The sequence below is a fragment of the Staurois parvus genome, unplaced genomic scaffold, assembly GCF_062004578.1.
Source record: "Staurois parvus isolate SC_StPar_1 unplaced genomic scaffold, SC_StPar_1.0 ptg001673l, whole genome shotgun sequence".
Taxonomy (NCBI): domain Eukaryota; kingdom Metazoa; phylum Chordata; class Amphibia; order Anura; family Ranidae; genus Staurois; species Staurois parvus.
Window position 1 is genome coordinate 257,449 of NW_028319469.1, and position 25,052 is coordinate 282,500.

A 25,052-nucleotide genomic window follows, 5' to 3' on the forward strand; every position below is an offset into this window, starting at 1 on the left:
GGGGCAGTATGGTGTATATATGGGGGGCGGGGACAATACTTGGGGCAGTATGGTGTATATATGGGGGGCGGGGACAATACTTGGATCAATATAGTATATCATGTTTGGGGGGTTTAAATCATTTTCTAGCAGGAAAATGCTGATTTTTACATATATGGGAGAAGTGTCAGAATTGGCCTGGGAAGGGGGGTGGTATGGAGTTTTGGGGAGGGGGTGGGTATGGGGTTTGGGGGGGAGGGGGGGTTAAAGTGGTTAAAAAAAGTCTACTCGAAGTTTTGCTTTCTTTGGCCTCTGGATAGCGGTGACAATGGTGCTATTATTCATCTGGTTATATTGTGTTTGTTTTTCACTAAAACGTCCATTTTCATAAGGAATTCCTTTATTAAAACATAATTTCGCCGTTTCTTCTTACATACACATTGCTCGTATTTGAACGGCTTTGCCAGCAGCTGCCCGAATCCAACATGGCGCCCGGCTTCCGCATTTCCCGCAGCCAAAAGCGTCGGCCAATCAGAGGGCGACAACTATCCTCCATCCGCGCGAGACGTGGCCGTACTTTCCACCAATGGCGGCGTGGGACGTGTTACTGGCACGGGCCTCTGGCCAATCACCGTACGCGGCGTGGAAGCGACGCGGCGCGGCCGACCAATAGGCGGTAAGCGGGGGCGGGCGAGGTTGCTAGGTGACGCGGCGGTGCCGGTGTGGTGAGGAGAGGCGGCTGTGCAGGGCTGAGAGGAGGAGAAGAAGAAGAAGAAGAAGAAGGAGGATGATGAGGACAGCGGGAGCAATCACCGTCACCGGACTCCTCCTCACCCTACTGAGCGACCCGGGGCAGGCGCTCCGACCCGGGGAGTGTGAGGGTAAGAGGGGGGAGAGAAGTGATACCATAATGGGGGGATGTGTGTGAAGGAGGGGGGTAGATTGTGGGGGAGGGTATGAGGGGGGATATATCGGGGTGGGGGGGTATGAAGGGGATATGTAGGGGTGAAGGGGGGATATATCGGTGTGGGGGAGGGTGTGAAGGGGCTTTGTTGGGGTGGGGGGAGATCATGTGTGTTGGGGGGGTAAATGAGGGTATGTTGGGGGGGGGAGTTATATCTGGGTGGCAGGAGGACATGTTGAGAAGGTATGTTAGGGTGGGGGAGTGTGATTTGGGGTATATCAGGGTGGGGGAGGGTATGTGGGCTGGAGGGGGGTTATATCAGGGAGGGGGGAGGGTATGTGGGCTGGAGGGGGGTTATATCAGGGTGGGGGGAGGGTACGTGGGCTGGAGGGGGGTTATATCAGGGTGGGGGGGGTACGTGGGCTGGAGGGGGGTTATATCAGGGTGGGGGGAGGGTACGTGGGCTGGAGGGGGGTTATATCAGGGTGGGGGGGGGAGGATATGCGGGCTGGAGGGGGGTTATATCGGGGTGGGGGGAGGGTACGCGGGCTGGAGGGGGGTTATATCGGGGTGGGGGGGTACGCGGGCTGGAGGGGGGTTATATCGGGGTGGGGGGGAGGGTACGCGGGCTGGAGGGGGGTTATATCGGGGTGGGGGGAGGGTACACGGGCTGGAGGGGGGTTATATCGGGGTGGGGGGGGTACGCGGGCTGGAGGGGGGTTATATCGGGGTGGGGGGGAGGGTACGCGGGCTGGAGGGGGGTTATATCGGGGTGGGGGGAGGATATGCGGGCTGGAGGGGGGTTATATCGGGGTGGGGGGGAGGGTACGCGGGCTGGAGGGGGGTTATATCGGGGGGGGGGGGGAGTTATATTTTGTACCTCAGCCAAACAGGAAGTGGGAGGGAATCCGTTTCTCAGCAGGTCACCAGAAGTGTCCCCATTGGACAATTCCCCCTCTATTACTTTTCTGGTGACAACCCAGAATGTGGGATTGTCTTTGTCGTTAGGGGCGGAGGTCCACTTTAGGGACATGTGACGTCCATATGTCTAGTAATGGGGCCCCCAGATGTCCTCTATAGGTGACACCACAGTGTATTTTCTGGTCGCGGTGACACCACCTCACCTTCTGGTCTTGCAGTCTGTGTCTCGTTTCTGAACCGATTCTACCAATCCCTGAAGGAGAAGGATGTGGAGTTCTCAGCGGCCGCCGTGGATAAGGCGCTCCTGAAGGCGTGCGACGAGACGAAGGGCAAAGAGAACAGATTTGTATGTATGGCGCGATGGCGGACGTGAGATGACTGTTGGGGGGAGGGGTGGCTTCCTGAGCTCTGAGAGCTACTGACCGGTCACCTACCTGAATCTAGCGGATGACACACAATGGGGGGGGGGTTACTAAAACTGAAGCCCTCAGAATCTGGTGCAGCTCTGTATGGGAGCCAATCGGCTTCTGACTTCAGCTTCTTCAGTTAACTCCTCCCCCTCCAGAGAACACCCCCCCCCCCCCTTCCTGACCAGGCCATTTTCTGCAATACTTTGACAATTGCACGGTCATGCAACGCCGCGGCCAAATTACATTTAATTTTTTTCCCACAAATAGAGCTTTCTGTCGGTGGTATTGGATCCCCTGCGCGGTTTTTATTTTTGCGCTATAAACAAAAAAAGAACGACAATTTTGGGGGAAAAAAACTATTTTTGACTTTTTGCTATTAACCGTTTCAATACCGGGCAATTTTCCCCCTTCCTGCCCCCAGGCCATTTTTCAGGTTTCAGCGCTCTCACACTTTGAATGACAATTGCGCGGTCATACAACATTGTACCCAAACTAAAATTTTATCATTTTCTTCACACAACTAGAGCTTTCTTTTGGTGGTATTTAATCACCGCTGGGGTTTTTATTTTTTGCTAAATTAACAAAAAAAGACCAAAAATTTTGTAAAAAAAACACATTTTTCTTTGTTTCTGTTATAAAAGTTTACAAATAAATAATTGTTCTTCATAAATTTAGGCCGAGATGTATTCTGCTACATGTCTTTGGTGAAAATAACCCAAATTAGGATGTATTATTTAGTTTGTAGGAAAGTTATAGAGTTCACAAACTATGGATCTGAATATTGATCAATCCTGAAGTACTGACAGCCAATCTAATTTCTTGAGGTCCAAGAATGTCAGAATAGTACAGATATCCCCCAAATGTCAGGACAGTACAGATATCCCCCAAATGTCAGGACAGTACAGATATCCCCCAAATGTCAGGACGGTACAGATATCCCCCAAATGTCAGGACGGTACAGATATCCCCCAAATGTCAGGACGGTACAGATATCCCCCAAATGTCAGGACGGTACAGATATCCCCCAAATGTCAGGACGGTACAGATACCCCCCAAATGTCAGGAGAGTACAGATACCCCCCAAATGTCAGGAGAGTACAGATACCCCCCAAATGTCAGGAGAGTACAGATACCCCCCAAATGTCAGGAGAGTACAGATACCCCCCAAATGTCAGGAGAGTACAGATACCCCCCAAATGTCAGGAGAGTACAGATACCCCCCAAATGTCAGGAGAGTACAGATATCCCCCCAAATGTCAGGACGGTACAGATATCCCCCAAATGTCAGGACGGTACAGATATCCCCCAAATGTCAGGACGGTACAGATATCCCCCAAATGTCAGGACGGTACAGATATCCCCCAAATGTCAGGACGGTACAGATATCCCCCAAATGTCAGGACGGTACAGATATCCCCCAAATGTCAGGACGGTACAGATATCCCCCAAATGTCAGGAGGGTACAGATATCCCCAAATGACCCCTTTTTGCAGAGTAGACAGTCCGACGTACTTCATAAGAGGCATGGCGAGTTTTTTGAAGTTGTATTTTTATGTCATAATTTTTCGGAAAATGAAAAAATTAAAAAAATTATTTTCACTATTTTTTTTTTTTTACATACTGTCACCAGTGCAGTACAGCGTCATCATATAACTGGCATGGCGGTTAACAGGGACACTGACTGGTGACAGTATGAAAAAAAATATATATATATATTTTTTTTTAATTTTTTTTAATTTTTTATTACATTTTTTTTTTATTTTTTTTAAGATTTTTTTTCATATTTTACTATGACCAAGGTAGTACAATGTTACCATAGTAACATTGTACTACTTTGGGGAAGTGATCAGTATTTTTTTTTTTTTTTACACAATTTGCTTATAGCAAAGAATTACTTTGCTATAAGCAAGAATTTACCTGAATGAAATCGATTCATTCAGCTTTTTTTTTTTTTTTTTTTGTGCTTAGCTGTGATTTGGTCACAGCTAATCACATGACATGTGCATGGGATTAGCTGTGACCATTCACAGCTAGGCACTAGTATACAATGGATGGCATCATGAATGAAGCCATCCATTGTATACAACTGTCATGTGACCTGCTGTGATTGGTCACAGCAGGTCACATGGTACCAACAACGGGAGCCGGTACTCGGATCTGTCATCGGCCGTGTCCGAGGTGCACGGGCGGTGACAGATCGCACTGCTGCGCCGCTCTGCATTAGCGCAAACGGCGCATGTGCGGGAGCATGCCAAATGGCGTGCACCCGGAATGGAGAAGCACATCTGAAGCCGCCAAACGGCCATTGGCCGGGCGGCTAATGGTTAAACACGTCCAGTAAAAATATTTAAAAAATCCAATTTCATCATAAATTTTGGCCAAAATGTCTCCCGCTCCGTGTCTTCGCTAAAAAAAAATCCCGATACGTGGAAATTAATTGGTTTACGTGAAAGTTATAGCGTCTGCAAATGGCGGGATAGATACGGGGATTTTTTTTGTTACTAGTAATGGCGGCAATCAGCGACTTATAGCGGGACTGCGGCGGGCATTCTGTCACCTGGGGGGGACTGACTTGGTGTCACTGATGGCGGTCTACAAATGGCGGTATAGATACTGGAATTTATTTGTTTTTTTTACTAGTAATAGCAGCAATCAGCGACTTATAGAAACTGACACCCCCAGTGACACCAATACAGGGATCAGTGCTAATAAAAAGCCCCGACACTGTACTAATGGCACTGGGCAGGAAGGGGTTAACGTCTGGGGCCATCAAAGGGTTAACTGTGTGCTGGGAGTGTTTCACTAAGCACGCTGCTCTGCAGAGCCATACAAAGCAGCGTGCTGGAGCTGACATGGAGGAGAAATGGTTTGTTTACATACAGCTCTCTCCCTCCATCGGTCATGCTCCTCGACCACCGGGTGCCGGCGAGTAATCACTGGCTGGGACCCGGCGATTGACAGCTGAGGCCGGGAATAGTGGCGCGGGTAGGGCGCGCACCCCCTACCTGGAAATACGAAATCACGTGTGTGTATGTATGTATATATGTGTGTGGAAGGGGGGGGGAGAAGCGTCCGGACTGGAAGGGGGGGGGGGAGAAGCGTCCGGACTGGAAGGGGGGGGGGGGAAGCGTCCAGACTGGAAGGGGGGGAAGCGTCCAGACTGGAAGGGGGGGAAGCGTAAAGACTGGAAGGGGGGGGGAGCGTCCAGACTGGAAGGGGGGGGGGAGCGTCCAGACTGGAAGGGGGGGGGGAGCGTCCAGACTGGAAGGGGGGGGGGAGCGTCCAGACTGGAAGGGGGGGGGAGCGTCCAGACTGGAAGGGGGGGGGGGAGCGTCCAGACTGGAAGGGGGGGGAGCGTCCAGGCTGGAAGGGGGGGGAGCGTCCAGGCTGGAAGGGGGGGGAGCGTCCAGGCTGGAAGGGGGGGGAGCGTCCAGACTGGAAGGGGGGGGAGCGTCCAGACTGGAAGAGGGGGGAGCGTCCAGACTGGAAGGGGGGGGGAGCGTCCAGACTGGAAGGGGGGGGGGGAGCGTCCAGACTGGAAGGGGGGGGGGGGAGCGTCCAGGCTGGAAGGGGGGGGAGCGTCCAGGCTGGAAGGGGGGGGAGCGTCCAGGCTGGAAGGGGGGGGAGCGTCCAGGCTGGAAGGGGGGGGAGCGTCCAGACTGGAAGGGGGGGAGCGTCCAGACTGGAAGGGGGGGGAGCGTCCAGACTGGAAGGGGGGGGAGCGTCCAGACTGGAAGGGGGGGGAGCGTCCAGACTGGAAGGGGGGGGGGGAAGCGTCCGGACTGGAAGGGGGGGGGGGGAAGCGTCCGGACTGGAAGGGGGGGGGGAAGCGTCCGGACTGGAAGGGGGGGGGAAGCGTCCGGACTGGAAGGGGGGGGGAAGCGTCCGGACTGGAAGGGGGGGGGGGGAAGCGTCCGGACTGGAAGGGGGGGGGAAAGCGTCCGGACTGGAAGGGGGGGGGAAAGCGTCCGGACTGGAAGGGGGGGGGAAAGCGTCCGGACTGGAAGGGGGGGGGAAAGCGTCCGGACTGGAAGGTGGGGGGGGGGAGTGTCCGGACAGGAAGGGGGGGGTGAAAGTGTCTGGACTGGAAGGGGGTGAAAGTGTCTGGACTGGAAGGGGGTGAAAGTGTCTGGACTGGAAGGGGGGGAAGGGTCCGGACTGGAAGGGGGGGGGGAGTGTCCGGACTGGAAGGGGGGGGGGAGTGTCCGAACTGGAAGGGGGGGGGGAGTGTCCGGACAGGAAGGGGGGGAAAGGGTCCGGACTGGAAGGGGGGGAAAGGGTCCGGACTGGAAGGGGGGGGAAAGGGTCCGGACTGGAAGGGGGGGGGAGCGTCCAGACTGGAAGGGGGGGGAGCGTCCAGACTGGAAGGGGGGGGGAGCGTCCAGACTGGAAGGGGGGGGAGCGTCCAGACTGGAAGGGGGGGGGGAAAGCGTCCGGACTGGAAGGGGGGGGGGGAAAGCGTCCGGACTGGAAGGGGGGGGGGAAAGCGTCCGGACTGGAAGGGGGGGGGGGAAGCGTCCGGACTGGAAGGGGGGGGAAGGGTCCGGACTGGAAGGGGGGGGAGTGTCTGGACTGGAAGGGGGGGGGGAGTGTCCGGACAGGAAGGGGGTGAAAGTGTCTGGACTGGAAGGGGGGGAAAGGGTCCGGACTGGAAGGGGGGGAAAGGGTCCGGACTGGAAGGGGGGGAAAGGGTCCGGACTGGAAGGGGGGGAAAGGGTCCGGACTGGAAGGGGGGGAAAGGGTCCGGACTGGAAGGGGGGGAAAGGGTCCGGACTGGAAGGGGGGGGAGTGTCCGGACTGGAAGGGGGGGGGCGTCCGGACAGGAAGGGGGGGGGGAGTGTAGGACTGGAAGGGGCTCCCCAGAGACGTGTATTGATGAGCTCCGTGTTTCCTCCTGCTCAGTGTTACTATATTGGGGCCACCAGTGATGCCGCCACGAAGATCACCAACGAGGTCTCGAAGCCGCTCAGCAATCACATTCCTCCAGAGAAGATCTGCGAGAGGCTGAAGAAGAAAGACGGACAGATCTGTGAGCTGAAATATGGTGAGTGGATTACTGCAGGAGGCCGACTTGTCACCTCGCTGGTCCCGGGTGTGACGTTGAGGTTCAGGTGGGTGGCAGGGTGTACCCCGGGGGCATTGCAGAGGGTTGTACCATCACCATATCAGCCAGCAGGGGTCACCCTTAGGAAGACCATTGTAGTAGATTCACAGTCCGTGGTTGTATGGGGACCCCTGAACCCTGGGGGGGGGGGCTGGTAGAATGCAATTACTGGGTTTGTTCTAATTTGAGGCGCTGACAGCTCAGTGCTCTTCACAGCAGGATGTGCAGCCACCCCATTGGTTGTCGGGGAGTCGCACTGCAATATGAGACGCACTGAGGATGTGCCGTAGCCGACCCGGTGTGACTACAGGTGCAACTTCTTGCATAGATGTCAATGAAACACAGCCCTCCAGCAGCACGCTGTCACTACTTGCCGGGGCTTCCATCTTCATTTCGGGTTTGTGGGCTGCGGCTGCTTGAATGACTGAGCCGCGATGATGTCAGTCCCCGCACGGGCACGGGGGCGCCTCATAAGAGTCTGTATCTCCATTTGGACCTGGGGCTTTGGGGTAGAACCCAACAAAGCTGTGTGTTGCACTCATGGTGCACTGATATGGGTGTATTGCTCTGCAGGCATCAGTGAGGAGAAAAAAAAAAAAAAAAAAAAGATATTTATTTATTTATATATATATATATATATATATATATATATATATAAATAAATATCTTTTTTTTTTTTTTTTTTTTATAAAAAAGTGTGTGTATGTATATATATGTGTGTGTGTGTGTGTGTGTGTATATGTGTATATATATATATATATATATATATATATATATATATATATATATATATATATATATATATATATATTTAATTTCAAAAAGTTTTTGTAATAAAAATATATATATACATTTTTCTTTTTTTTAAATAAAAGTATTTGTGTGTGTGTATATGTAAGTGTGTGTGTATGTATGTTTGTGTGTGTGTGTGTGTGTATATATATATATATATAAATATAATTTTTTTTTTTTTTTTTTTTTTTATATATATATTTATTTATTTGATTTACTAAATGTTTCCTTTTCTTTCTCTTTTTTTTTTTGCAGAAGGTACATTGTAACTTTAAAGAGGATTTAAACACACTTATTATTTTTTTATTATATTATTATTTTCTAATTTTTAATACATATTAAAAACAAAAAAAAGATATTTATTTTTTAATTAATATAAGTGTGGGGAGAGAGAGAGAGAGAGATCTCTATCACACTTTTTTATTTAAAAAAAGATATACTTATTTTTTAATTGATTTCAAAAAGTTTTTGTATTAAAAAAAAAATATATAATATATATTATTTTTTTTATTTTTTTTTTTAAATAAAGTATTTATGTATGTAGATAGATTAATTTGATTTACTAAATGTTTGTTTTGTTTTTTTATTGAAAGATATAGAATTTTTTTATTTAAAAAAAAAAAAAAAAAAAGGAGATATAGATATATAGAAATCCTGTATAGCGGAGGATGACTCTGTGTTCTCCTCACAGACAAGCAGATTGATCTGAGCACGGTGGACCTGAAGAAGCTGAGGGTGAAGGAGCTGAAGAAGATCCTAGATGACTGGGGTGAGACCTGCAAAGGCTGCGCCGAAAAATCTGACTTCATCCGGAAGATCAATGAACTGATGCCCAAGTACGCTCCCAACGCTGCCCAGGCACGGACTGACCTCTGACCCCACCCTTGAGGAGCCGCAATCAGGACTCTCAACACTGCCCATGGACACGCCAGCCAGTGGACTGACCTTAGGTTTCTTTTACATGTAACGGCATAGATTTGGTTTTGTTCCCCGGTGTGGTAGAGTCTGGAGGATCACCAGATGGCGGGAGGACGAGCAGTGCAGACGCCGTGGCGCAATTCTATTTTTTTTTTTCTTTCAGTTTCTTACGTTTTTCTTGTAAGTTATTGCTCCTTGCTGTGCCGTTTCACCAGGTTTTGCAGCAGCGGTTAAGAGATCTATATATATTTTTTTTAGTTTGATTTTTATTTTTTATCTCTGGAGTGGGGATTTATTTCTATGAAAATTAAAAAGCATCCACTCTGGTTTTCCTTGCTGTGCTGATCATATACTCAGCTCCAGATGTGTCACACGTGGCTGTCCTGCATGTGTCACCTTTCTGTACCTCATGCAGTGCTTTTCAGGAGCGACAACACCCGGTCCACAGCCGGGCCACACGCCACCTTCACCCGTAGATAGCTTTACACCACGTGGGTACATTGGCGGTCAATCAGTATTTTACCCGCCCACGCAGAACATAAAGGGGCGTCGGCGCTCCTCTCTGGGACATGTATATCGGGAAGGCGGGGGTGGGGATGTTTGCAATGGGGTGATCTGGGGACGATTTGCAGGTTGTGGAGATCACATCTCTGTTGATGATCCCGTTCATATTTCTATTAAAAGTTTCTATCTCAGAATGGCCTGAGCTGTCATCCAATCGCTGTCTGCTGTTCTGGTTTTCATTTCAGAAGTAAAAAAATCATGGAGGTCTCAAAAAAAAAAATAAATAAAGGGAGGTGTTAAAATATACAGTAAAAAGGCTGTGGGGGCCGGCCTATCACATCTGTATTTTTATTGTATTTATTACAGGTAAGTACCATCAATTTACACAGCATTTTATGTATAATATTTGTACATTCCCATCAGTCCCCGCCCCTGAGGAGCGTACAATCTAAGGTCCCTAACTCACATTCATACTAGGGACAATTTAGACAGGAGCCAAGTAACCTGCCTTTGGAGTGTGGGAGGAAACTGGAATACCCGGAGGAAAGCCACACAGGCACAGGGAGAACATGCAGACTCCAGGCAGGTGGTGTCGTGGTTGGGACTCACCATGTGGAAGTACTAGCCATTTAGCCAGTGTGCTACCCCATATCTGTATGATCTTGTAGGAGCTCATTGGACATGCATGACCATTAATCTGGAGCTGCCCCTCCCCCATGGCTGTTTATAAAGTTATTATTATATAGGATTAATGGCGCCAACAGTTTGCTCAGCGCTCTACAATATAACAGAGTTGACCTCCCCCCATCCTCCAGTGGGGGGAGGTCAACTCTACAATATAACAGAATTGACCTCCCCCTATCATCCTTGGAAGGCTTTCTATGAGAATTTAAAGCATCCGTAAGAATTTGAGCTCATTTGTTAGGTCAGGTACTGATGTTTGATGAAAAGACACATCAGGCACCACATTGGGCACCAAAAAAAGACCTCACTGACCATTGTTAGTCCAATTCATCCCAAAGGTGTTCAGTAGGGTTGAGATCAGAGCTCTGGGCAGGACACTCGTGTTCCTCCACACCAAACTGGACATCACACCTTGTCTTTATGGAGCTGGCTCCATTCCTCTAGTAGCTCATATGTTGGGCCCCATAAAAGAAAAGTCCTTGGTTACAATTGGGGGTTACAATTCATCTCAAAGGTATTTAGAAGGATTGAGGTCAGGCTTCTGTGCAGGAAACTCTATCTTCTCTACGCCCAACTGGTCAAACCGAGTCTTTATGGAGCTGGCTCCACTCTTCTAGTAGCTCATGTGTTGGGCCCCATAAAAAAAAAAGCCCTTGGGTTACAATTGGGGTTCCAATTCATCCCAAAGGTGTTCAGTAGGGTTGAGGTCAGGGCTTTGTGCAGGACATTCGAGTTCCTCCACAACAAACTGGTCATACCTTGTCTTTATGGAGCTGGCTCCACTCTTCTGGTAGCTCATATGTTGGGCCCCATAAAAAAAAAAGCCCTTGGGTTACAATTGGGGTTGCAGGTCATCCCAAAGGTGTTCAGTAGGGTTGAGGTCAGGGCTCTGTGCAGGACACTCGAGCTTCTCTACGCCCAACTGGTCAAACCAAGTCTTGATGGAGCTGGCTCCACTCTTCTAGTAGCTCATGTGGTGGGCCCCATTAAAAAAAAACCCTTGGTTCCAATTCATCTCCAATGTGTTCAGTAAGGTTGAGATAAGGGCTCTGTGCAGGAAACTCGAGTTCCTCCACCGCAAACTAGTCACGCCTTGTCTTTGTGGAGCCGGCTCCATTCTTCTAGTAGCTCATATGTTGGGCCCCACATTGGGCACTCAAGAAAAAAGAAGCCCTTGGTTACAACTGGGGGTACCAATTCATCTCAAAGGTGTTCAGTAGGGTTGAGGTCAGGGCTCTGTGCAGGACACTCAAGTTCCTCCACCCCAAACTGGTCAAACTGGAGATGAAAGGTGTCTGGAAATTTTTCCCATATGTGACATCAGGTACTGATGTAGGACATTCAAGTTCCTCCACAGCAAACCGTGTCTTTATGGAGGTGGCTATGTACACAGGAGTTCTGTAATGGTGGAACAGGAAAGGTTCCTCACCAAACTGTTACCACAAGGTTGGAAGCCCATATTTTTTCTAACATGTCATTGTATGTTTTAGTATTAATTAAACCCTTTACATCGGCTGCACACAAATGTGCAGCCTCCCCTCCTCTGGGCCTAGACGCCGAGCGGCCACACATTTGCGTTCAATATACAAAATACATATGTGCTGAGAGCGCGCCCTGCGTGCTCCCAGCACACGTCCGGTACTCACGGAAAGGTCCCAGTCTCGTTCGGGACCTTTCCCGATCACGCGTCATGGCGGTCACATGATCCCTAAACCCCGCCTCCCGGAACTCTTAAAGGGCCAGGAGGAGTCGGCGTGAAGGGGTTAAATATCCCCGCAATGTAAGAACCGTCGTCGTATATCCCAGACCTGGTTTTGTTCTGCAATAAAAGCACAGCTTTATATCATCAGCTCCATCCCTTGTTGAAGCCCAATTTAGGGCCTTCCTATGGGAGGAGCTGCAGCACACAACCACTTCCTCGCCTACATTTACCAGCTCTCTGCTTGTGTTATGATCCGAGCTGACCCTTCCCATTGGTGGAGCAATTGATGGCGCTCATCTCCAGTATGCACTGCTGACAGAGGTGGGAGGTGTCGGTTACACCTTATTCTTCATCTCCCGCTGAGCAGCATGGTCAAAAAGTGGTGGGGTGTACTGTGGAACAAACCAACTCAGCAACTGCATTACAGAACAAGGCAGAGTACTACATGTACTTCTACACTGTGACAGCGCCCTGCTCTGACATCACATGACCACCATCATTTGGAGGGGAATCGCCCACAATACATTCGGCCATTTTTAGTGAATATTTAAGAATAAGTAGTGGTGCACTGAAATAAAAATTCTGGCCCGAAACTGAAAATTCAGGGTGCACTTGGCTGAAAACTGAAATTGACAGTTTTTTAAAAAAAATATATATTTTGTTAATACATACAGTCAGGTCCATAAATATTGGGACATGGACACAATTCTAACATTTTTGGCTCTATACACCACCACAATGGATTTGAAATGAAACGGACAAGATGTGCTTTAACTGCAGACTGTCAGCTTTAATTTGAGGGTATTTACATCCAAATCAGGTGAACGGTGTAGGAATTACAACAGTTTGCATATGTGCCTCCCACTTGTTAAGGGACCAAAAGTAATGGGACAGAATAATAATCATAAATCAAACTTTCACTTTTTAATACTTGGTTACAAATCCTTTGCAGTCAATGACAGCCTGAAGTGTGGAACGCATAGACATCACCAGACGCTGGGTGTCATCCCTGGTGATGCTCTGCCAGGCCTCTACTGCAACTGTCTTCAGTTCCTGCTTGTTCTTGGGGCATTTTCCCTTCAGTTTTGTCTTCAGCAAGTGAAATGCTCAATCGGATTCAGGTCAGGTGATTGACTTGGCCATTGCAGAACATTCCACTTCTTTGGTGTCTTTTGCAGTCTGCTTTGGGTCATTGTCCATCTGCACTGTGAAGCGTCCAATGAGTTGTGAAGCATTTGGCTGAATATGAGCCGATAATATTCCTGAAACACTTCACAATTCATCCGGCTGCTTCTGTCAGCAGTCACATCATCAATAAATACAAGAGAAGCAGTTCCATTGGCAGCCATACATGCCCACGCCATGACACTACCACCACCATGATCACTGATGAGGTGGTATGCTGAGGACCATGAGCAGTTCCTTTCCTTCTCCATACTCTTCTCTTCCCATCACTCTGGTACAAGTTGATGTCGGTCTCATCTGTCCATAGGATGTTGTTCCAGAACTGTGAAGGCTTTTTTACATGTTGTTTGGCAAACTCTAATCTGGCCTTCCTGTTTTTGAGGCTCACCAATGGTTTCCATCTTGTGGTGAACCCTCTGTATTCACTCTGGTGAAGTCTTCTCTTGATTGGTGACTTTGACACACATACACCTACCTCCTGGAGGGTGTTCTTGATCTGGCCAACTGTTGTGAAGGGTGTTTTCTTCACCAGGGAAAGAATTCTTCGATCATCCACCACAGTTGTTTTCCGTGGTCTTCCGGGTCTTTTGGTGTTGCTGAGCTCACAGGTGCGTTCCTTCTTTTTAAGAATGTTCCAAACAGTTGTTTTGGCCACGCCGAATGTTTTTGCTATCTCTCTGATGGGTTTGTTTTGTTTTTTCAGCCTAATGATGGCTTCACTGATAGTGACAGCTCTTTGGATCTCATCTTGAGAGTTGACAGCAACAGATTCCAAATGCAAATAGCACACTTGAAATGAACTCTGGACCTTTTATCTGCTCATTGTAATTGGGATAATGAGGGAATAACACACACCTGGCCCTGGAACAGCTGAGAAGCCAATTGTCCCATTACTTTTGGTCCCTTAACAAGTGGGAGGCACATATGCAAACTGTTGTAATTCCTACACCGTTCACCTGATTTGGATGTAAATACCCTCAAATTAAAGCTGACAGTCTGCAGTTAAAGCACATCTTGTTCGTTTCATTTCAAATCCATTGTGGTGTATAGAGCCAAAAATGTTAGAATTGTGTCCATGTCGCAATATTTATGGACCTGACTGTATATATATATATATATATATATATATAGTGCCGACAGTTTGTGCCACGCTTATCTGTGTCCATCTGCGAAGTGAATAACTTTCTAATGTGAATGACTTTCTTAATGGCACTCAAAATCCATGAAAGGCCTTTATCCGTGCCGGAAATGTGCAATATGTCAACAGAGTAATTTTCCCCTTAAGAAAATCGAGTCCTTCAAGTCCACAACAACGGGGATAACATGATATTTCCAGCTTTATCACATGTAATAGTCGTTACGCTGTATATCTGCTCGAGTGTCCGTGCCGCTAGCAGTACGTAGGCTGCACCAGAAGGAGACTAAGGGACCGTTTCTGGGAACATGTATACAACATTAAGAGAGGGTTCAGAGATTATTATTATTATACAGTATTTATACAGCGCCAAAGGGTATGCTCAGCGCTGTACAGTAGCAAGGGGGACAGAACATGAGACAGGACAGTAACAATACAATACACGAGGGGTTCGAGGGCCCTGCTCCTGGGAGCTTACAATCTAGGAGGGAGGGGAAGGTGATACAGGAGGAGATGGCTGTGGGGGATGGAGTGGAGGAGGTTAGTTGTTAGGTGAGGTTGGGGTAGGCTTCCCTGAAGAGGAGGGTTTTCAGGATGCGTCTGAAGGTGAGGAGGGTAGGTGATAGTCTGATGGATTGGGGTAGGGAGTTCCAGAGGATGGGGGAAGTCCTGGAGAAGTCCTGTAATCGGGCGTGGGAGGAGGAGACCAGGGAGCTGGAGAGTAGGAGGTCCTGAGAGGAGCGGAGGGCACGGGTAGGGTAGTATTTGGGTATCAGGTCAGTTATGTAGTTCGGGGTGGTGTTGTAAATGGCTTTGTAGGTCAGGGTTAGCAGTTTGAATTTGATGCGTTGGGCAATCGGGAGCCAGTTTAGGGATTGGCAGAGGGGGGAGGCAGATGTGGAGCGGTTGGTGAGGTGGATGAGTCTAGCCGCTGAGTTCAGGATAGACTGGAGTGGGGATAGCGTTTGTTTGGGTAGGCCAGTGAGAAGGGAGGTGCAGTAGTCCAGGCGTGAGATGATGAGGGAGGCCAGTGAGGAGGGAGTTGCAGTAGTCCAGGCGTGAGATGACGAGGGAGTGTACGAGTTGTTTGGTGGTGTCTGGGGTGAGGAATGTGCGTATCTTGGAGATGTTGCGGAGGTGGAGCCTGCAAGATCTAGATAGCAGTTGGATGTAGGGTAGGAAGGAGAGATGGGAGTCCAGGGTGACACCCAAGACTTTGGCGTGTGGGGTGGGAGAGATGGTGGCGTTGTTAGTAGTGATGGAGAGGATGGGGGGGGGCACGGGGTGGGGGGAAGACCAGGAGCTCGGTTTTGGATAGGTTAAGTTTGAGAAAATGGAGCGACATCCAGTCTGATATGTCGTTTAGGAGGTGGGCGATGCGGGCGTAGACTGAAGGGGTGAGGTGGGGGATGGAGAGATAGATTTGGGTGTCGTCAGCATAGAGGTGGTAATTGAAGACGTGGGAGTGAATAAGTTTGCCAAGGGAGGAGGTGTAGATGGAGAAGAGGAGGGGCCCGAGGACAGAGCCTTCGGGGACCCCAACAGAGGGGGAGGTGGCAGTGTTGTAGGTGACTCTGAAGGAGCATTGGGAGAGGTAGGAGAACCAGGAGAGAGCAGCGTCCCTGATACCAAGGGAGAGCAGTTTAGTAAGGAGGAGAGGGTGGTCAACAGTGTCGAAGGCCGCGGAGCGGTCGAGGAGCAGGAGGATAGAATAGTGGCCATTGGCTTTGGCGTTTAGCAGGTCGTTGGTGATTTTAAGTAGGGCGGTTTTGGTGGAGTGCAGGGGACGGAAGCCAGACTGTAGAGGGTCAAAGAGGTTGTTATCAGTGAGGTGGGCGCTTAGGCGGTTGTAGGCCAGGCGCTCAAGGAGTTTGGAAGTGAAGGGCAACAAGGAGATGGGTCTAAGGTTGTTAAGGTTAGTGGGGTCAAGGGAGGGTTTTTTGAGTATGGGGGTGATGTGCACGTGCTTTAGAGGGGAGGGGAAGGTGCCAGTGGAGAGGGATTGAAGATGTGGGTGAGAGGCGAATGATGGAGGGGGGGGGGGGGGGGTGACTGGAGGAGCTGTGAGGGGATAGGGTCCAGGGGGCAGGTGGTGAGGCGGGCTTCAGTGAAGACCTTAGAGACCTCCTCGGGGGTAGTTGGGCTGAAGGAGCGGAGTGTTGGGGAGATGATGTGTGAGGCATTAGGTATAGTGGGGGGGTAGTGCGGCTATGAGGTCAGGAGAGGGGAGGGTTGAGGGGTTGACGGAGGGCGGGAGGCTGGGTGGAGAGGTGGATTGTGAGTTGACAATGTCCTTACGGATTGCGTCAATCTTGTTTTGGAAGTGAGTGGCAATCTCGTGGGCGGTGAGTGAGGTGCTGGGTGGGGGTGGAGGGGGAGAGAGCAGGGTTTTGGAAGTGGAGAAGAGCCGGCGGGGACAGGTGTAGAGGGTGTTGATAAGGGTTGTGAAATAGGCTTGCTTGGCGGCGTGGAGGGAGGTATATTAGGCAAGGTAGGCGGTTTTATAGAGGGAGAACGCGGGAGGGGATCTGGTTTTGCGCCATAAGTGCTCCAGCGCGCGACTGCGTCGTTTAAGGCATTTCGTGTGGTCGTTTTGCCAGGGTTGAAGCGGTCGGGGTCTAATGCTACGTGTGGTTAGGGCAGTGTTTCTCAACTCCAGTCCTCATGGACCCCCAACAGGTCATATTTTCAGGATTTCCATTATTTTGCACAGGTGATTTGATCAGTTTCACTGCCTTAGTAATTACCACAGCTGTTTCATCTGAGGGAAATCCTGAAAACATGACCTGTTGGGGGTCCATGAGGACTGGAGTTGAGAAACACTGGGTTAGAAGTGCCAGGGAGTCAAGGGCAGCTGATAGTGAGTCGTTGTATGCAGTGGTGGCCAGGTCGGGGCATGACAGAGGGAGGATGCTGTCATACAGACGGTCAGCTGCTGGGTGGAGATGGGTCGGTTTCAGATTGCGGAGGTTGCGGATGATGGATAGACGCTTCGGGGGTGGGGGGGAGTTGAGGGAGGGGGAGAAGGAGAATGTGAGGAGGTGGTGGTCAGAGAGGTGGAAGGGGGTGTTGGTGAAATCGTGGGGGGTGCAGAGGTGGGAGAAAACGAGGTCCAGGGTGTTTCCGTTGGAGTGGGTGGAGGACTGAGTGTGCTGTGTGAGCGCGAAGAAGGAGGTTAGAAGGAGGAGTTGGGAAGTAGCCGGGCTGTTGGCGTTGATCGGGATATTGAAGTCGCCTAGTATGATGGTTGGTAGCTCGGAGGAGAGGAAGAAGGGTAGCCAGGCGGCAAAGTCGTCAAGGAAGGGGGATGCGGAACCAGGAGGCTGATAGATTACCGCAATCCGTAGGGGGGTGGGGGAGAAGAGCCGGATGCAGTGGGCCTCGAAGGAGGAGAAGGATAGGGAGGGGGGGGTTAGGGAGGACCTGGAAGGTGCTCAGCGGTGGTAGGAGTATACCGACCCCTCCGCCTCTGCGTCCGCTCGGTCTGTTTGAATGGGTCCAGACGAGGCCTCCATAGGAGAGGGCAGCAGGGGAGGTGGAGTCAATCACTATCCAAACATTATCGATACCATCATGGAAGAGATCCTTCATCCCTGAAGATTGTGGGTATAGAGGTCATAGAGAACAACTGGCGAGGATCAAATAAAAAAAAGAGTGGTCGCACAAAATGAGACAAAATGAATATATAACATGAAGACCTTAACCCCAGCAGGCCACAATCAGATTGGATCAATAGGAGAGAAAAAAAATGTTACCTTACCTCTTGAAGTGCAAATCACAACTGAGTCTGCTAGGGGGCGCTCCGTCCTATACCCTGCACTGCACTGTGACTTCACAGGAGTCACATGTCCATGTCACAGGCGTCATGTGACCACAGTGGAGAAACCTTAACCCTCTCACTGCCGGAGCAAATTTTGTGGGTTTTTTTGCAGACAGATTTAAAAATAAATCGTTTAAGATGTGAAAATGACGTCACACCCCCCACACACGATATATTTTCTGAAAGCGGAGACCCCGGAGAATAAAATGGTGGAGGTCACAAGGTTTTACGTCGCACGATATTAGCGCGGCGGTTTGAGAAATGTAAAAATGTCAGTAAAAATGCTTTAAGATGAAATTTAGGGCGCATCAAATGTCACAAATCGCCGTATTTTTTCCTCACGATGTAACGTGTTCGGTGAAATCGCTGTTTTCGTGCGTAGGCGCCCTTGACGCGTGTGTGCACATGTGTATGTGGGGGTGAGGGGGGCTCAGAAATGGTTTTGGGGTGACTTTAGGCGTTTTAGTGTAACTTTATTTTCTTTTTTCTAATAAACCTTAAAAAAAAAAAAGAAAAAGTGTTATCTGAAATTGTTATTTTTACTTTCCGGGATCCGAGTGAACAGAGGGGAGCTGAAGTACTGGCATCCCGCCAGCAGAGGGAGGCGAGCCAACAGCATGCAACTACCAGAGAGAAATGGACCGGCTAGACGGCTCTCTATGGTAGGGGGATGGGGAAGGTTCGGTTGCCTCTATGGGCGGGATCGCGGATCAGCCTCAGCGGGAATTTCCGGCAACAAAGCGACTTCCGGACATGCGCAGAACAAAGCGCTGGCTTCTGAGTGCGGGCGGACAACTTCCCTCATGTCTGTATCGGGGATTGGGGGCCCCCCCTCGTGTCTGTATCCAAGGTTTTGGGGATCCTCATGTATCGGGGGGTCCCGTGATCCTCATATTAGTATAAAGGGTTCCAGCGATCCCAATGTCTGTATCAGGGATTGGGGGCCCCTCATGTCTGCATCTGGGCTTTTTAGGGACCTTTGTATCTGTGTCAGGGTTTAGGGGCCCCTCATGTCATCATCAGGGCTTTCTAGGGACCCTTGTATCTGTGTTGGGGTTTCCAGGGACCCTCATGTCTATATCACAGTTTCTGGGGTCCCTCATGTCTGTGTCGTGGGTTCCAGGGACACTCATGTATCGGTGGTCCCGTCATCCTTATATTAGTCCCTGACACAGACATAAGGGGCCCCAAATCCCTGATACAGACATTGGGATCACCAGAACCCTTCATACTAATATGAGGATCATGGGACCCCCGATACATGAGGGTCCCTGCAACCCACAACAGACATGAGGGACCCCAGAAACCCTGATATAGAAATGAGGGTCCCTGGAAACCCCAACAGAGATACAAGGGTTCCTAGAAAGCCCCGATGCTGACATGAGCCCCCAATCCCCCATACAGACATGAGGGGCCCCTAAATCCTGACACAGATACAAGGGTCCCTAAGAAGCCCTGATACAGACATGAGGGGCCCCTACACCCTGACACAGATACAAGGGTCCCTAAAAAGCCCTGATACAGACATGAGGGGCCCCTACACCCTGACACAGATACAAGGGTCCCTAAAAAGCCCTGATACAGACATTGGGATCACTGAAACCCTTCATACTAATATGAGGATTACAGATACATGAGGGTCCCTGCAACCCACGACACAGAAATGAGGGTCCCCAAAACCTTGGATACATACACAAGGGTCCCCAGAAACCCTGATATTGACATGAGGGTCCCTGGAAACCCCAACACAGATACAAGGGTCCCTAGAAAGCCACGATGATGACATTAGAGGCCCCCAATCTTTGATACAGACATGAGGAGCCCCCAATTCCTGATACAAACATGAGGGGCCTCCAATCCCTGATACAGAAAAAAGGGGCCCCCGATACAGGCATGAGGGCCCCCAATCCCTGATACAGACATGAGGGAAGTTGTACAGAAGGTGCAGATGACAGGAAGCTGAATGTTCCATCAAAATCTCTCCTGTGAAGGTCTCCCCTGAAGCAACTGCGCATGCGCTACATCCAAGCCAAAAAAAGCCGAGCCGTTCGGCATGTAATGGAGATAAGTGACTTCAAGTATTTCTTCGGCTGCAGCTGTTCGGCATTATTTACCTTATTTCTGCACATGCGCAGTTGCTGCAGGGGACTACACCACGGGATACAAATATTATTCCCGCCGCCTCACCAGATACTTCCAGATCTTACCACACAATCCCCCACGTCACTTCCGCCCGCACTCAGAAGCCAACGCTTCATTCAGGGCATGTCCGGAAGTCGCTTTGTTGCCGGAAATTCCCGCTGAGGCTGATCCGCGATCCCGCCGATAGAGGCAACCGAACCTTCCCCACCCCCTACCATAGAGAGCCGTCTAGCCGGTCCATTTCTCTCTGGTAGTTGCATGCTGTTGGCTCGCCTCCCTCTGCTGGCGGGATGCCGGTACTTCAGCTCCCCTCTGTTCACTCGGATCCCGGAAAGTAAAAATAACAATTTCAGATAACACTTTTTCTTTTTTTTTTTTTAAGGTTTATTAGAAAAAAAAATTAATAAAGTTACACTAAAACACCTAAAGTCACCCCAAAACCCTTTCTGAGCCCGATTTGTGACATTTGATGCGCCCTAAAATTCATTTTAAAGCGTTTTTACTGACATTTTTGCATTTCGCGAACCGCCGCGCTAATATCATGCGACGTAAAACCTTGTGACCTCCGCCATTTTATTCTCCGGGTTCTCCGCTTTCAGAAAATATATCATGTGTGGGGGGTGTGACGTCATTTTCACATCTAAAACGATTCATCTTTAAACCTGTCTGCAAAAAACCCGCAAAATTTGCTCCGGCAGTGAGAGGGTTAAGGTTTCTCCACTGTGGACACGTGACGCCTGTGACGGACACGTGACTCCTGTGACGTCACAGTGCAGCGCAGTGTACAGGACGGAGCGCCCCCTAGCAGACTCAGTTGTGATTTGCACTTCAAGAGGTAAGGTAACAATTTTTTTTTCTCTCCTCCTATTGATCCAATCTGATGGGAATTCCCTCCCCCACCGAACCGCCAATCAGCATTTATTATTGATCGTGGGATTTATTGATTTTATAATCTCATTGATCAATCTATAGATCTATAGAATGTTATTATTGGTAATGATGATGTCTATGGATATGGATGGTGTATATACAGGGCGTGCAGGCGCCTCGGCCGCGCTATTTTTAGATTCCAACTGACATTTCAGATCAAATCAACCAAAACAATTTGGGGGGCGTTGGGGGCGGGTCTATGCTTCTGCTACTTCTCATGCGACTTGACAACGGAAATCGCATTGTTTTCAATGGCGCTCGTTCCCATCGAGTCTCTGGCCATATGCTTAATTGGAAACGCATCAAAAACGCGCGTCGCTGCAAATTTGATGCAATTTCATGTTTTTGGCCTGGGAACTCCGCACGGGGATGGTGGGAACCCCTCATATTGGGCGCAGCAGGTGTACAGACCCTGGGAACTCGGCACAGGGATGGTGGGAACCCCTCATAATGGGCAAACCTGAATACCAGCTACAATATCAGTTTTGGGTGGAGCGTTAGCTTCATCTTTAGTGAGGGGTTCAGAAATCTGTCTAATTCCCCCCCCCCCCCCCCCCATTAGTAGTAGTACTGCATTGTGTGATATTTAGATAATATCCCCCCCCCCCCCCAGTCCCATTAGTCTCTGTACAGAGGAGCTTACACTCTAATGTCCCCTCCCCCCACAGTCCCATTAGTCTCTGTACAGAGGAGCTTACACTCTAATGTCCCCTCCCCCACAGTCCCATTAGTCTCTGTACCAGAGGAGCTGACACTCTAATGTCCCCTCCCCCACAGTCCCATTAGTCTCTGTATAGAGGAGCTTACACTCTAATGTCCCCTCCCCCACAGTCCCATTAGTCTCTGTACAGAGGAGCTTACACTCTAATGTCCCCTCCCCCACAGTCACATCAGTCTCTGTACAGAGGAGCTTACACTCTAATGTCCCCTCCCCCACAGTCCCATTAGTCTCTGTACAGAGGAGCTTACACTCTAATGTCCCCTCCCCCACAGTCCCATTAGTCTCTGTACAGAGGAGCTTACACTCTAATGTCCCCTCCCCCACAGTCCCATTAGTCTCTGTACCAGAGGAGCTTACACTCTAATGTCCCCTCCCCCACAGTCCCATTAGTCTCTGTACAGAGGAGCTTACACTCTAATGTCCCCTCCCCCACAGTCCACATCAGTCTCTGTACCAGAGGAGCTGACACTCTAATGTCCCCTCCCCCACAGTCCCATTAGTCTCTGTACAGAGGAGCTTACACTCTAATGTCCCCTCCCCCACAGTCCCATTAGTCTCTGTACCAGAGGAGCTTACACTCTAATGTCCCCTCCCCCACAGTCCCATCAGTCTCTGCACCAGAGGAGCTTACGCTGTAATGTCCCCTCCCCCACAGTCACATCAGTCTCTGTACAGAGGAGCTTACACTCTAATGTCCCCTCCCCCACAGTCACATCAGTCTGCACCAGAGGAGCTTACGCTCTAATGTCCCCTCCCCCACAGTCACATCAGTCTCTGTACCAGAGGAGCTTACACTCTAATGTCCCCTCCCCCACAGTCACATCAGTCTCTGTACCAGAGGAGCTTACACTCTAATGTCCCCTCCCCCACAGTCACACCCTATTATTATACATGTATGTAGCTCTGACATAGACCGCAGCGCAGTACAGAGATCACTCAGCCGGTCCCATCAGTTGGCCGTCGGGTTCCCATTAGGAGTTGTGCCCCTGCACACTGGGTAGGAGACCCCAACAGCCAACTGACAGGCCACGTTTGGCCTTTTCTCCATGTTCTAGCTCCGCGCTCCAACTTGACTTTGTGTTTTCTTTATAGATGGCCATTGTGAATACAATCCATAAAAGAACGTTCGTCGTGTTCGATATCCGAGAGGTTTGGCCTTTGGAGATGAAGGAGACGAAGATGCTACGTAAGGAGGCAATCGCTATGGAGGAGGAGAAGCGTTGCCAGCGGACGGATCTAATGATGACGACTTTTGACACCCGTGACCCCGAGGAGAGAAGGTAAGGACATGTTTCCTCTGGGAATAGATTTTAGGAACCTAGAGACCCGGGACTCCGATATTTCTAACAAGCGGCCCGAATATTGTCCTTCTGACTGTAAGAGGGTCAGAGTGGCCAGTGGGAGCAGAAAATGTCCCCGAGTCCGGAGGAACAAAGAATGACATCGTGCTTGTAGTCACTGGAAGGAGAAATAGTCCCCATCATTGGTGTCAGTGTGAGGAATAGTACCCAGGGGTGGACTGACAACTCATGGGGCCCCCGGGCAATAGGGGATCATGGGGCCCCTGTATCCTTGCCCACACTCAAAAAAGCCTATGAAAAAGGTACCAGGGGCATCTCATGGGGCCCCTACTGACCCCGGGCCCTCGGGCAGTCCCCGAGTTTCCCAATGGTCAGTCCGCCCCTGATAGTACCCCATCATTGGTGTCAGTGGGAGGAATAGTGCCCATCATTGGTGTCAGTGGGAGGAATAGTGCCCATCATTGGTGTCAGTGGGAGGAATAGTGCCTCATCATTGGTGTCAGTGGGAGGAATAGCGCCCCGTCACTGGTGTCAGTGGGGAGAAAAGCGCCCCGTCACTGGTGTCAGTGGGGGGAAAAGCGCCCCGTCACTGGTGTCAGTGGGGGGAAAAGCGCCCCGTCACTGGTGTCAGTGGGGGGAATAGCGCCCCGTCACTGGTGTCAGTGGGGGGAAAAGCGCCCCGTCACTGGTGTCAGTGGGAGGAATAGCGCCCCGTCACTGGTGTCAGTGGGAGGAATAGCGCCCCGTCACTGGTGTCAGTGGGAGGAATAGCGCCCCGTCACTGGTGTCAGTGGGAGGAAGAGCGCCCCGTCACTGGTGTCAGTGGGAGGAAGAGCGCCCCGTCACTGGTGTCAGTGGGAGGAAGAGCGCCCCGTCACTGGTGTCAGTGGGAGGAAGAGCGCCCCGTCACTGGTGTCAGTGGGAGGAAGAGCGCCCCGTCACTGGTGTCAGTGGGAGGAAGAGCGCCCCGTCACTGGTGTCAGTGGGAGGAAGAGCGCCCCGTCCCTGGTGTCAGTGGGGGGAAGAGCGCCCCGTCCCTGGTGTCAGTGGGGGGAAGAGCGCCCCGTCCCTGGTGTCAGTGGGGGGAAGAGCGCCCCGTCCCTGGTGTCAGTGGGGGGAAGAGCGCCCCGTCCCTGGTGTCAGTGGGGGGAAGAGCGCCCCGTCCCTGGTGTCAGTGGGGGGAATAGCGCCCCACACATCGGTCCAGCGCGCACACAAGCAGCGATCGTCCCACACACGTGCGGTATCGCGGCAAACGTGGGATTATGGGCGGTAATTGTAGCACCAGACCTCCTCTGTACATCTAAAGTGGTCCCCTCTAAAGGCTTTTAAATTGCCGTCATTTGTCGCTGTTGCACGGGCGGGCGCGGTTGTAAAGCTCTACGTGTTTGGTATCTAGTTACTCGATGTAACATCATCTTTTCTATTTCACCATGAAATCCCGTCTTGTGTATTGTTAGAGCAGTTCCTGTATATTCTGGTGTGTCGATCCGATATCTCATACATCTTTCTTTCTTTGTCTTTAGGAACATCATGTACCAAGTGGTCGTTCACAAGGACATGGACAAAGTTCCCTCTCCGTGTCCCGCAAAGTTCTGCAACAAGTAAGTAAACATTTCACTTCGTTGTTTTAGTTATAATGGAATTCTTTGGAAGAGATTTCCAATGGCGAGTTATTGAGGAAGATAAGTAGGGCCCGGCGATGGGCGTTACTAGGGGCCCCAATACCCTTTTCTGATCGCCGATCCTCTGCGCTGCGATTTGCGTCTGTACATTCTGTGTTGTATTGCACCGCAGAAGAATACCATGCGGTTGGAGCAGGAATGCGGTTTCCCCTCTGCTCCTGTGTGATCCCGGGATTGTCATGGACTCACTTCACACAGGAGCGGTGCAGGGAGGT

General features: G+C 50.4%; 2 protein-coding genes across 2 annotated transcripts in view; both read left to right on the top strand.

Annotated features, from left to right (window-relative positions):
- Positions 1-669: 669 nt before the first annotated feature.
- Positions 670-9,746, top strand: MANF (mesencephalic astrocyte derived neurotrophic factor). The gene is made up of 4 exons (XM_089663372.1): positions 670-860; positions 2,023-2,150; positions 7,117-7,258; positions 8,802-9,746. The coding sequence occupies exons 1-4, from the start codon at positions 767-769 to the stop codon at positions 8,984-8,986; spliced, it is 549 nt and encodes a 182-aa protein (XP_089519498.1). The 5' UTR covers positions 670-766; the 3' UTR covers positions 8,987-9,746.
- A 10,744-nt stretch (positions 9,747-20,490) lies between these two features.
- The window catches only part of LOC149434795 (uncharacterized), a 24,564-nt gene continuing 20,002 nt past the window's right edge, over positions 20,491-25,052 (top strand). Inside the window, exons 1-3 of the mRNA XM_089663360.1 lie at positions 20,491-20,496; positions 22,944-23,131; positions 24,679-24,756. Coding sequence (XP_089519486.1) covers positions 20,491-20,496; positions 22,944-23,131; positions 24,679-24,756 — 272 coding nt within the window. The remainder of the gene's footprint in view (positions 20,497-22,943; positions 23,132-24,678; positions 24,757-25,052) is intronic.

Coding starts and splice junctions, on each gene's coding strand:
- MANF (XM_089663372.1), top strand. CDS start 767: ATGATGAGGACAGCGGGAGCAATCACCGTCACCGGACTCCTCCTCACC. Junction 861..2,022: donor CCGACCCGGGGAGTGTGAGG/GTAAGAGGGGGG, acceptor CTGGTCTTGCAG/TCTGTGTCTCGTTTCTGAAC. Junction 2,151..7,116: donor AGGGCAAAGAGAACAGATTT/GTATGTATGGCG, acceptor CCTCCTGCTCAG/TGTTACTATATTGGGGCCAC.